Below are 14,257 nucleotides of genomic sequence, written 5' to 3'. Positions count from 1 at the left end.
ATTATGACTTTTTGAACAATTTCTATGGGGGTCAGGCTAGTTTTGTAACCTGCTCACCAACTGATAATGGCATATTGCAGAACAGACTGTACTAATGCATAATATATTGATTATAGATTTTTCATTGATACGAAAGTTCTGATTCGTAAGAATATATAAATTAATTTCCTAATTTTCTTTATTGTTTGGCGGATGCGATATTTCAATTTTAGGTTTTTATCAATGATTATTCCTAGATATGTGATTTTATCAGCTGTTTTCAGAAATGAGCATGTTTGTCGACATAGCTTAGCGTCGTTTTGTGTGAGAGAATGATAATTTAGGATTATTTTAAGATTTGGAGGTATACTGTTGGAATTTATTTCAAAAGGGGATGACATATGTTTTTTCACTATTTAACGACAAAAGTTTATCGTCCAACCATATTTTTAGATTATTTATATCTTCTGTGGCTTTGAATTAATTTTTTTCCACGTTTTTTTCTTTAAATATAAGGGAATATATGTGCATTTCTTGAATTTTACTCCGGAACTGACTTTTGGTGCCCTTCGTGTCTATATTAGTTTTGGAACTAAGAGTTCATTTAAGTGCACTGGTTGTTTTCAGATGATCTCACTTACATGAGAACAATACAGTTATATACAAATAAGTACATATAATTTCAAAAAAAAACTAGTCATTCATCTGGATACATAAAACAGAAAAATTATAAAATGACATAAAAACTCAGTCGAATGACAAGTAATACAATTTTTTTGCTAGAGTATTAATGAGTTTGTGCTGCATGTGGATGTATCGAGATAACAGGATAAAATAGAACAGTACCAATATAGAACCCAACAAAAATAATAAATACTAATAGGTCACTTTTGGTCAGGTTAGGCTAGCTTCGTTATTTGTTCCTTTTTTCGATGTTCTTAAATAGAGTCGTGTAATTAAATTAATAATTTAAGTAGTAATTAATATTTTCTTAACCAATGGGTAAAATGTATCTACATTAAATTGCTTTGAATATGACCTCTGAACCTTGATGAAGTTTAACAGTCCCGTTTACTTCGGGAGAAAGGTTAAGTAAACTGAGGGTTTCATTCCATTCCCATGAAATGAAATACTTTACATTAATAAACCTTCAGTGAAGTTGAATCCCTCCTCTCAACTTATATAATTTTTCCATTATACATAATACAATTCTATTACAACCACTCTGCGACCTGATTATATCATGTCGCACCAACAGCACACGGAGGAAAAGGATAATTTCTAATTTATTGAAATCCTGTTAAAAACGGGACAGCACGCCATTTCCTGATAAAAGGTTAGAACATTTCGAATATATCGGAATACGTGTCCATGCACTTGCGTTTGCCCCAGTTAATATATAATGACGAAATGGGAAAATATAATTATTTTTATGAACACGTGTTACGACGTCGTGTTAATACATTATTTTTTTACTAACAGTTTAACATTTTTGTTAATTTTTTTTTTTTTTTTAATATTATTTGGTCGACCCTCACTGGGTGGTGGGGAGGCCCCCATTTTGCAATTTTATGAAATTATGTTAAAACTATTCATATATTACGCTCGTACAGGCTTACGATTAATTTGAAAAGATTTTTAATATATTAGAAAAATACATATTTGTGCCCGCAGGATGCGCGCCTTTACGATCCTGTCCCTGTGCCTGGTGCTGGTAGCATGCGCGATCGGCGCGGAGAAAAGCGGGCCATACAGGCTACCGCGCTTCTGGAACAGGCGCGGGCCTCCGCCCCCTGAGCGCGCGGTTGAGGCCGACGCGCGAGCCCTGACCACCTTCTGGACCACGCAGCCGCTGGATCACCAGGGCTCCACTAATGCGACCTATCAGATGGTAAACAAACCTATCATGTTCATTTTTACTTTTTATTTTGATTTATTTGTTTATTGTATAATATTTTGTTCAAACATAATATTAATAATTGGATTTTTTGTACAGCGTCCTTTTGGTGTAAAATTCATCGCAAGGGCTTATGTAATGTTTGTATGTGCGTCTTCATAATAAACTAGTGGATACCCCACAATGTCTTTTTCGGAAGCCTCCGAAATCTTCCACCATTCACTACTGTATACCACTGTTAAAAAACTACATTACCTCGACTTTAATTCGATTCTGTATCTACTTAAGGCGATGCCATACGTAGTAATGCAAAATCATGTGTTTTTGGTTTGAAAATTTGGTCGCCTAGAAATGTTTCAGATGCCTTAATTAAATAATGCGAGTAGAATACATCTTGTCCTTTGAAATAATCGAGTATTTTTTATATAAGTCTTTTTATAAGCCCAGAAAAAAATAATTTATAAAGCCTATGAAAACTGTTCTAAAGATCAAAATCTCCTACTTACGAACCCATTTTCGGTTATAATTTTATTGTATAATGTGGAAAATTAAGTTATTTATAAAATGATCGAAAAAAATTAAATATTTATGCCTGAACATCCACAAAATAAAATAAAAGGCACTTTTTGGCCATGTTTTTTTCTTGTATAAATCAAAACAGGCGGATGGTGTTAAGCGGGAATTTAAACCTTATCGCCATCTACGTAAGGGTTGTTATTGAAGAGATATTGCGTTAAGTATTCCTCAGGTGTCCCCGACTTCTTCTAAACACTCCTGGCACTAATAACAACAAACTTTGAAATTTCCAGCGATCTCAGTCGACTACTTTTAGAGTTTTGCGAGCACAAACAGAACAAACAGTATTGTAAATGCCATTGAAAATTAAAATGTTACTTAAAATTACTATCGCGATGTTTTGTGATCCGATCTAAATAGCCAGATACTTAAAAATTAAAACGTCCATTATTCTTCTCCCCTATTTCCCCTGTATAAAATGGGGATGCCGTAGTTCACTGCTACTTGCCTTTACTGGCTATGGGCAGTTGAAACTCTTGTACTTTATTATGTTGGAATACAATCTGTGCTTTAAATTTATCATCAAATATCAATTATTCCATATATGTGTTCAAAACAGTGACCGGATAAATCATCACATTGATAATTCATCACAACTTTAAAAATTTATATAAAGTCATGGAAAGTGATGAAACAAAAACTTTATTAACTGGGTTAAGTAAGTTAGGTTAGGTTAGGTTAAAATTTTATTTTTTTCATCGTTTCTAATGACTTTATATCACTTTTTAAAAGTGTGTTGAATTTTCAGTGTGTTGAGTTATCATGGAACCGTTCAAAACATGTTAATAAAAAACAGACAGTGTCTATAACAAAGAACAGATAATATCAACATCAGTCAGATGTAATTATGTCGATAGCAAATGGAATGTGATAACTCACATAAAAATATATATTTTTTTATGTAGGTAGATAAAACATCAATACGTTGAAGTCATTTTATGTCTCAAAATATGTTATATTCATATTTTAAAGATCAAGCGAATAAGTAATGGCTTTCGAGACTGCATTAAATCTTATCGATATATAGCTCATTTATTAAAAACTTCGTAAAATTATATATTATGCATTCTTGTTTAAAACGGGATTGAACGCCTTTAAGGCGATGCCATACGTCGTGTAATATTTTGAATCCCCTTAAATTATCGCTAACACCATCCAGCTGTTTTGATTTAGGCAAGAAAAAAACATGGTCAAAAAGTGCCTTTTATTTTATTTTGTGGATATTCAGGCACAAATATTTAAATGTTTTCCGATCATTTTATAAATAACTTAATTTGCCATATTATACAATAAAACCTTAACCGAAAATGGGTTTGTAAGTAGGAAATTTTAATATTTAGAACAGTTTTCATAGGCCTTATAAATTATTTTTTTCTGGGCTTATAAAAAGACTTATGTAAAAAATACTCGATTATTTTAAAGGCCAAAATGTATTATACTCGCGGAATTTATTTAAAGCATCTGCAACATTTCTAGGCGACCAAATGTTCAAACCAAAAACACATGATTTTGCATTACTACGTATGGCATCGCCTTAAAGGATGTATTCACAGGTTTCCTTGTAAACTGTCGGTAAAACACGTAAATGTTATTAGGATGTTGGAACACACGTTCCTAAAAAAAATTAACATTGTTAAATTTTGTTATTATAGTTATTAGGAAAAGGATACCTGCATGAACACATGTTCCGACATGAATAGACTAATATTTAATTTGGAAATGGATTGCAATTAACTTTTCAGGATAACAATAAATTAGTTATAATCATTTTATATTATATTTACCTGTCTTAACCGTCGCCCTCATTATATTTGCCATCACTAACGAAAATGTTATTTTTAATATTAATAATGATTTAAAAAAAATTATGATTGACTTATGAATATTCATTTCAAACGAAATGAATACCTCAACCTTACGTCCTTGCTATTTGTGTCTTTGTAAAAACTGAATCATAAATATCGTAATAATAGCACATCATGTCATTAATTCAAAACAAAAATACACATATTTAATTTACAATATTTATTCTCATCCTCTTTTCATTTTTTTTTCTCTTTATTTCGTTGTATTATTCTTGTTTTTGATTTTGTTCATATTTATAACTATGTTATAACTATACTCTATGTGGAATGTGTGGGATTGCACTTACCTCCCCACTTTCTGGAATAAACATTATTATTTTTGTTTATTTTTATTTTTTATTATTATTATATTTGAACCTATATAGTGCACACGTTATAATTATGGCGATTTTATATCATTATCACTAATGTATCCATTCGTAGAAAAATTGAAAACATTAAATTTGACCTTATGCAAGTAATATGCGTTACGGAATAGAATATTGAGTGATTTAGCTTAATTTTTTCTAGGTGATTTTCATTTATGTGTGAAGTTTTTTAAATATTATTTTCCTACCCTTCTGTTGAAGAGTATTATGTATTTGAAAAAAATAAGTATATTTATATAACATGTACCTTGCGTCATAAAATATAACATGTTTGCTTTTAGAAATCTTATCTAATTGGCATAATCAATTAGCGGAATTTGATAATCGTATTTATATAATGATTTCAGATGATAAACAAAATTCATCAACTTAGATATTATTCCTTTACTTAGTCACTTGAAGTTTATCTGATTTAATCGCACATCTATGGATGTTGGTAATAAATAAATTTAATAGTATATCTTCAGAAAAGAAATATCATTCTTTTTCAGTCTGCAGTCTCCTGTTTTATGGTTGAGAGGAAGAAGTAAATAAGTGTGATAAGAGCATAAGATGAAAACCGCACGAAAAAATAAACCACAAGATATTATTTGAGTTTCGTGATCATTGTTGTATTATCAGAATTGATCAGTTATATCTGACTGATAAATCAGGCTATTACCAAACATTACCTATTTAATTATTTGAAAATGATTACGTATTTAATTGTGGGTTTTTTTTTAAATATTAATCAAAGATGTCTAACCCAGCTTAGATAAAACTTAATTATGATAAAAAGTTCGTCTCTGGGTCCTAGTTCAGGGCCATTTTACGATATAATCACATAATACGAACATTAATACAGTGGTGTGCGAATTTATTTTAAAAAATTTTTTTAGAAATTTTATTATTTTATACAATTTGATTTCTTCAATTTTCATCTAGCATCATAACTGCTACTATGTACAAGGTTCACATTGGTATCTATTAAAATTTAAATAAAAGTGCTTATCTGATATATTTTAACAATATTTGTTTTATATTTATAATTTTTTTTAAACGGTAAAAACTACTATATTTTAATAATGGAAGTTTAATACATTTTTCAGATCTTTGAAAACGAAATTTATTTCATTTTTATCTGCCATAATAACCTACTGTTATATAAAATATTGCTTTTACTCTTGTAAAGATATAATAATATACTCTTCAGTGGCTGAATTGGGTCCCACTTAGATGTCGTGGGTTCAATTCATCGGCTGTTTAAATTCCCTATCACGAACTATGCAAGCAACATTTTCCGCTTAATGTTAGTAGGAGATTTTCAAATGAGGTCGAGTTATTATTAACCCGGAAATACTTGCCTATCTTAAAATATTTGTATTTATATTCACATGAATATATATATTAATAATAATGAAGATAAAATATTACAAAATCATAAAATATTAATAAGCTTACTTGAACGCTGTAGGAGGGATTTATTCATAGATCCGTCACTCTTGGACACACTGCTCTCTAGATACTTACCCACCCTCTCCTCTCCTTTATTTCCTTAAAAAGACCACCAAGCGGCATTCCCAAAGATGACGAGGCTCTGAGGGAAATTATTTTCCTCAATGCCTCATTTGTGGCATTGTCTTTATATATATACACATATGCTTTTAGCGAATTTTTTTATGTATGGACTGTATTTTTTGCTTAGCAATATCACAAGTTAAAGAGAACATAATTTGATGGAATTTGGGTGGAGACTATGAACCCAGAAGCGTAACATATATACCGGTACACAGTATAAAGGTAGTGAATGATATCGATATGTGATATTCTCTTTCAGCGCTACATCACCAACGACCAGTTCTTCCGGATCGACAACTCCCCGATCTTGCTGATGGTTGGCGGCGAGTGGACCATCGACACGGGCTTTGTGACCGGTGGTCACATGTACGAGATCGCTAGGGACATTGGTGCGCTGCTCATCTACACCGAGCACCGCTTCTACGGACAGTCAAGGCCCGCCAAGTAAGCCTGACCTAACCTAACATATCCTAACCAAACATAACCTAACCTAACCTTAGCTAACTAACCAAACCAATTTAACCTACATTATTCCTTGATCGCGTTCTGTTTTATTCGATCACTTTTGTGTGGGTATAAAAAAGGAATACTATTTTCCATTTTTAATCACAATTGTGAAGGTTGCTTTTCTATCGATGTTTTCATGGATTCACATATTTTTTTACATAATAAAAACTCAATTGAAAGAGAATATAAGAAAACGATAAATAATCGCGAGCGTCAGGTCATTCAATTTTCGTCATAATTTATTATATTAAAAAAAGGCATTATCACTCAGTTTTCCGTTTGATGACGCCTTCGGAATGCGAAACTGCTGTAACGAGTAATAATGATAATTAAGAACTTGTTATTAATATTTATTTAAAAAATCTGTTTCTAAAAAAATAAGAAAATACACAGATTTAGGAAATGAGATTAAAAGAATTTGGCATTATCAGAGTATAAAAAAATTACCATTTGTTATTTCGGCTACTGGCATTATACCTAGCTCTCTCATTCAAAATTTTGTCGTATCAAAAATAAAATAAAAATCAATCATTTTACATGTAGGATTACGAAAGATTATTTAAATATTTATATTGAGGGATCAGTAGGATTTATAGGTTCAATTAGAAGTTCTACCGAGCCGAACCCTCTGATATGAAAATATCTGGAGTCGGTGAATTATTTTCCCATTTTGAGGTGATTAGACGTGTTGTTCTTGAAATTTATTTATTATAAAAATATAATTTATTTTTATAATAAATAAAAATAAATTAATGTGAAAAAAAATGTATTTTAAAGAATCCTAATATACTTTATTATTTATCTTTGTGCGATGTCAGCGGTAAAAATCGACTATTTTTTTCTTTCAGTGATACCAGCGCAGACAACCTGAAGTTCCTGATCGTCGACCAGGCGTTGTCCGATGTTGCCGAGCTCGTCAAGGATCTGAAGCAGCAGGACAGGTACGCCAACAGCAAGGTGATCGTGTTCGGAGGTTCATACGCCGGGAACATGGCTACGTGGATCAGGCTGCAGCATCCCGACGTCATCGATGCCGCAGTAGCCTCCAGCGGACCCGTGCTGGCCAAGGTTGATTTCTACGGTAGGTTTGATGAGAATTAAACAAACTAATTCCAGCACGCGTGATGTGGAAGTATTCCTCCGTATTCCTGTGTATAAATAATATAAATATATATTCCTGGGTATAAAAATGATTTTATAATACGTTTGAAATGCTTATTTTTATTTTAATTTTGAAAGAAATAATAAATAAATATATTTTTTTATGAAAAAAATATATTTAATCTAAATCTTCGACAGAACCTAATCATGTCTAATTATTTTATTGAACCTGAGGAAAATATATTATAAAGCTCTTTCGTGGTAGAGGGGTAAAGCTCTCGACTAGCAAGCCAAAGGTCGCGGGTTCAAAATAAAATATAGAATACTTGCGGCACGTTCCAGAGTGAAATATACTTTTAGTATCGCCCTGGTGTAAGACCACCATTCAGAATTGAAACGTGGCTTGACATAGCTTTAGCCGTACTTATAGACTAGATCTGAATAGCTGGATACTCCCACACCATCCTCTTCTTCATCTCATTCCCCTCCCTACAACCTTCAGCCTTACATCATACTCCAATTTTGGATGCCGATTCTGATTTGATGCTGATTCTGGCCCCAGACGGTTAGGAGCAGTTGGGACTCTTGTACGATATGCATATAAAAAAGCATCACAAATTCTACAAACTATAACATCCCTTAATTTTTCTTAGGCCTGCGCTAGTATACAATAAAATGAAGGGTGATAAGATAGTTTAAAGGCAACGGAAATAAAATTTAAATTGAAAACGTATACTAAAATACGTAAAGTGAAAATTTAATTTTTAATCAATATTGCGGATATGTGCTTTTTTTTTTATAGTGAATACCTCACAAGAGTCCCAACTGCTCCCGTCTGGAGCCAGTGAGACTATGGCATCCCCAATTGGGGGATGTTGTGAGGCTGAAGGTAAGTGGCGAAGGGAAAGAGGAAGGTGGGGAAGTACCTGGCTATTCAGATCTAGTCACTAAACACGGCTAAAGCCATTTGGAGCAACGTTTCAATTCTGAATGGTGGTCTTACACCAGGGCGATACTGGTAGTATCTTCCACTCTGGAACGTGCCGCAAATATACTATATATTATTTTAATTAATTAATTGTGAAATAACACAAATCAATCAAATAAAATTTATTTGCGCACGCCGGGTTCGAACCCGCGACCTTCGGAATGGCAGTCCAATGCGTTACCACTGGACTATGCCGGCCGTCAAATTTATTATACTGCTACTATATTTATTTGTGTTTTTGATTGTAAAATTTTGATTGTACAATGTACATATAAGTAAATGTATTTGAAATGTTTTTTCATAATATCCTCCTATTTTTAGAGTACTTGGAGAATGTCAACGACGCAATCCTGACAGAGGGAGGACAGAAGTGTGTGGATACCATCAGGGAAGGTGTTATCAAGGCACAAGAATTATTGCTCACCCAAAACGGAACAATCGAAGTCTCTGAACTTTTTGGGTAATAATGAACATTATTTCCTCACCGAACACGATGATTTACTGTCTCGTCGCATTATATGACAAAATGAGCTCTAAACAAATATATAATAATGAGCTCTCTAGAGCCCTTATTCGCTTAGCATTGGTGTATCTGATGGAATCGTGTTTTCCTTCTTACAATAATATTTTTGGGGTATTTCGGGGTAGCGAAAATATCTGTACATATTAGGCGGTCCACATTATCAATTAAACTTTTATTATTTTGAAATACTTCCATATTTTTTAAGTCTGTGATGAACCAAACCGAAATAATTTTCTAACGTTTTCCGATATTAGATGTTTCTATCCCGAGATATTGAAATTCGATATCCCGGGAATCCCGGACCTTTGCCAGCACCGTGGTCCCGGTGCTGCATTTGTCTTACTCCCGGAATTACGTGATATTTATTGGTTTATCGATCTTGATTCAACTGTCAAATATTAGTTTTATTGCTAACATGTCGTTTATTGTACAATGTTTTTGAGATCTTGGGCTACGAATTGTAAAGATTTTGGGGTAGGCTATATTTATTATGCTGTTTTTTAGAAGAAAACATTTATTGAAGCCTGAATAACAAACAGTATATATTTAGTCCTATGACATCACTATACCGGGATTGTTTTGTACAAGAAATCTAAACCTAAATCTACATCTGAAGATGAAGATGAAAACGACAGTGTCTAACAGTCTGTCTTCATTGTGTCTGAATCAGGCATTGAAATTGTATAGAAGTTCGATTTAAATCTGTCTCGACAAGACAAGTTCGATAGATTTTGATCACTGGTTGACTTAATTCCGGTCGAAAATCTCTTAAAAAATAAGAATAACCGTATATATATCAAATGTTATATAAATGAGCAGGTAAATAAACAATCATATGTGATTTAGTTTGGACTAACCCAAACAAGCTTTGATTCCCCTTTAAGCCGCACGCCGACTCAAAATATAATAGTAAACTACGAGTAGGTCATTTTGACATGGATCTCTGTTTGATAAACGATCGGGGTTAAATGACTTTGATGATCATTATACTTCACCGTATGTAAAGTAACGGGAATTCAAACAAACAATCTTAAAATGACAAAAAGCTGATTTTAAGGCAATATCAATGAATGTTTAAAGGTTCTAAGTTGGCCGTTGACATATTGTTACTTAAACACAGACAGTTTATCGAAAATATTTTGACATAATTTTTTTTTCATAATGTCACAAAATAGCTGTAAAGCAAAAGTTTGGTTTCCTATCAACTTTTTCCAATTATGTATCAACAAATTAGTGCTTTTAATTATTGTATATTTTGTACGATTCATATCTTTCTTTTCGTTATTGTGAATAGCCGTCTTATTGAGATCATGATAAATAAATAAATGTGACGGGAATTCAAACAAACTATTTTAAGAATTGACCAAATGTGACGGTTTGAAGAAATGACAAAGTGTGATTTGTTTAGATTGTGCGAAACAGTCGACACCTCCAACGCCCTCGACGTGCAGACCTTTTTCTCCATCATCTCCGACGTGTTCTCCGGCTTGGTGCAGTACGCGCGGCCCGGCCAGATCGCGTCCGTGTGCGCCCCGCTGGTGAACGACAACCTTGGCACTCCCTTGGAGCGCCTCAGCGAGTACATTAAGAGTCAGGCCTGGCCGTATTGCTTCTCCTCCTCATATAACGAGACCACGGAATACTACAAGGACACTTCTTTCGAAAATGAAGATATCGCCACAAGTTAGTAAAATTACGCAGATAATATTTTGTTGTTGTTAATCTCTCCGTTAAATTTAATAAGTCTAACAAACGACAATGGTAGAGATTGCAAGCAACTTCCTAGCAAAGGCATCGATGTATAATTAGATCCAAAAAATGAGTTGCTGGGAAGCTTAGGAAAAATTTTGTCATCTTTTGCAAAAGAAACTCCATTCTCTAGCACCACACAGAAGATTTTTGATAAAAACTGTTTGGTAATTTGTTTAGTGTCCACAATGCTACTTCAAAATGTAGCCGTAGTTTCAAAATCCAAAAGAATGCTTTCCCAATAAAACATTTTAGTTGTTTTTTTTTTTCAAATAGTATTGTATATTATCACAGTGCATACGAGTAATGTATTTACTATCGAAATCTTCAAAAATACCCTCTTTCAGATTTGCACTATTTTTCAGAAAATTGCTTATAAAACCATTGCTAGATAAAATAATGACGGCTTGAGCTTTTGTGTTTACTGATGACCCTATTTTTGCAGCACGCACATGGCTATACCAGACTTGCACCGAGTACGGGTATTACCAGACAACCACCTCTCGAAACCAGCCCTTTGGAGACACCTTCCCCCTGTCTTACTACGTGGATCACATGTGCCCCGACCTTTTCGGAAAACGGTAAATACAACTAGACCATTCAACATAGCCCGTTACACCACTAGGCAGAATGGCACGCCATACAATCCTATCTAGGGTTAAACTTCATCCATATTCTTAAAAAAAGGGTAAAACGATTATCTTTGAAGGACTCTTAAATGGAAGTGAAAAATTACTTTAAAATGTGTAAAGAAGAATTAGTATGTATATTCGTATGCGATATAGCACAAAAATCTGAAGAAGACAGTCAACCTGTGAAATTTTTATTTTGGGTTACGTCGTTGAATGAAGTGAAAGTGGAACTGGATAGGGGAAGATTGGAAAATAACTTAATACTAAATTGTACTCAATAAATATTTTGTTTTATTTTAATTTTAGTTTCAACGCTGATCTGGTGAACGCCGGAGCCAAGAGAACCAACCAAGTGTTCGGAGGTCTGACACCTAACACCACCAACGTGATCTCCGTGCACGGCACCATCGACCCGTGGCACAGGCTGGGCATCGTGGAGGACCTGTCTGACAGCTTCCCCGCCATACTCATTAACGGAACTTCCCATTGCGAGGACCTGCAGTCAACCTCATTCCTCGACCGGCCCGGGCTCACCGCTGCCAGGACGGCCGTTAGGGCCGCTGTGCTCAAGTGGATCGCAGAATAAACAACAGACACCAACTAATTTCTTACTTTTCAAATTGTTCATTTCTTACTTTACAAATTGTTAATCTTACCGCCAATTTTAAAATTTGCCGAATAAATTTATTAACAAATAGCTTCTTCCAGGCACTCCGAAAACTAGCAAGTTTCCAACTAGAAAATAAATAATTAAGCAGGACGAAATCATGTTCGAGAAATCAATTGCGAATATAATAATTTTTCACTTCCCATCAATGTTGAGTATTTGTTTACTTATTTTCTAGTTGGGAAGGGCTCAAATTCGTTGTGTGGAGTTTTGTTGTGTCTTGATGAAGCTATTGTGAATGCTCCTGAATACCTGTTTTTTATTTTATTTATGAACGTTTTAGTGTAAATTTTATATTCTATCTTTTCAGCTTTGGATTAACCATGCAAGGCAGCAAATCTGGTTCTGTGTCAGTATTATATACACATATATTTTTTTATGGTCGTCAATCGGCATGAACAACCTGACAATATTTGAAAAAATCTTACTAACATCATGATACGAAGGAGATTTGACTGTGGAGGACTTAGCTATCAGAGAAACTGAACCCACGACGCCCGAAAGACATATTTGTAAACAGTCACTAACTGGTCGAATAAACTTTATAGAAGATTTATTTATTCAATTCAATTTACGGAGGGAAAAACAGAATACTTGAGAAACTTTAAATGTAGTTCTATTTAGTTTAGTTAGTAATATTTGGAGCTCTCGGCACGTTTGTCTCTGTGAATAGCTCTTAATTCCTTTCCAGTTCAGGGCCTGTATTATTTTTTCTTCAAGAATGATGCCTAACGGCTCCGGTATTCACCCACTCTACGTGCTTGAACACGAGCGTCCCTTTCTTCAACTTTACCATTACGCTTACGTCAGCCTTGCATTCTTCTGGATCCCCTCACTTTTTACAGTCATACAAATTTTTAGCACACATACGCCTCAGAGATCCCAGTTTTAGAGCATTCAGTTTACTTCCATCCTTCAAGTTTTCAAGAGATCAATTGTATTGCATTTGTTACAAGTAAAATAACATTTAAATAATCTGTTCCAATTTGCCATATTATGGTCTTGAACACTCAATAAATGTGTTCTTCCATTTAATTAAAAATGTTACATCACATTTTTACACTCGCAAAAACTGATTTTTATGTCATTAGTTGATGGTACTAATTTTTTTATTATAATCAAAGTTTTCAAAATTTCTTCGTCAGATTTGACATCTGACCCGTGGCACGTGGTCCATTGGTCATGTGACTTAGGATTCCAAGATTCCAAAAGTTCCAGGTGTGTCACGGCTTGTGTGGTTTAGGTTTTAAATTTCGTATTGCGTGACCATTTGTAGAAAATCTGCAGATGTAGAAGTATTTTTAGCACCCACGAAGAACACGAACGAAAACACGATTCTGACCAACTGCTGAGGTATATTAGTATTACATATAGTTTACAAAATATTATCCACGTCTTCCACTTGCTGCAATTAGTCCTGCCAATAATCGTGGGAGAAATATGAATTATTTTTAATTTATTTAATGCCTTCTAATATCTATTATGATTTTAATAAAAAATAATTTCTTACTTATGAGAAATTTCAAATGTTTAGCACTTTAAATTAAACAGTGTTTGGTCATGACATTTTATTATCAATAATGGCGTAGGTAATGAAAATAAAAGCAAGTTGTTTTTCGTTGTAAGTTTCTGTATACAAATAATATAATTATAATAAATATATTATCTGTAAGTGGCCAACCACGGTTTGATAATGCCTTCAGAAAACGAAAGAGCTATAACGCGTAATAATAGTTTCACAGCAGAACTTGCTGTGAAGTGAACTGTTTTTTTATAAATTGAATAATAAAAAATAAAAAAAATAGAATTATACGTTTAATATGGTATAGGAGCACAACGACGCACATA

General features: G+C 33.5%; 1 protein-coding gene across 1 annotated transcript; it reads left to right on the top strand.

The window, feature by feature from the left end:
- The first annotated feature begins 1,654 nt into the window (after window positions 1-1,654).
- Window positions 1,655-12,650, top strand: LOC149409374 (putative serine protease K12H4.7). Its single transcript, XM_089649808.1, has 7 exons — window positions 1,655-1,870; window positions 6,502-6,686; window positions 7,598-7,830; window positions 9,160-9,298; window positions 10,770-11,044; window positions 11,556-11,691; window positions 12,049-12,650. The coding sequence occupies exons 1-7, from the start codon at window positions 1,655-1,657 to the stop codon at window positions 12,326-12,328; spliced, it is 1,464 nt and encodes a 487-aa protein (XP_089505934.1). The 3' UTR covers window positions 12,329-12,650.
- The last annotated feature ends 1,607 nt before the right edge of the window (window positions 12,651-14,257 follow it).

This window comes from Hesperophylax consimilis, chromosome 31, assembly GCF_061612785.1.
Source record: "Hesperophylax consimilis isolate HC1 chromosome 31, BYU_Hcon_1.0, whole genome shotgun sequence".
Taxonomy (NCBI): Eukaryota; Metazoa; Arthropoda; class Insecta; order Trichoptera; family Limnephilidae; genus Hesperophylax; species Hesperophylax consimilis.
This window is presented reverse-complemented; position numbering and strand designations above follow the sequence as displayed.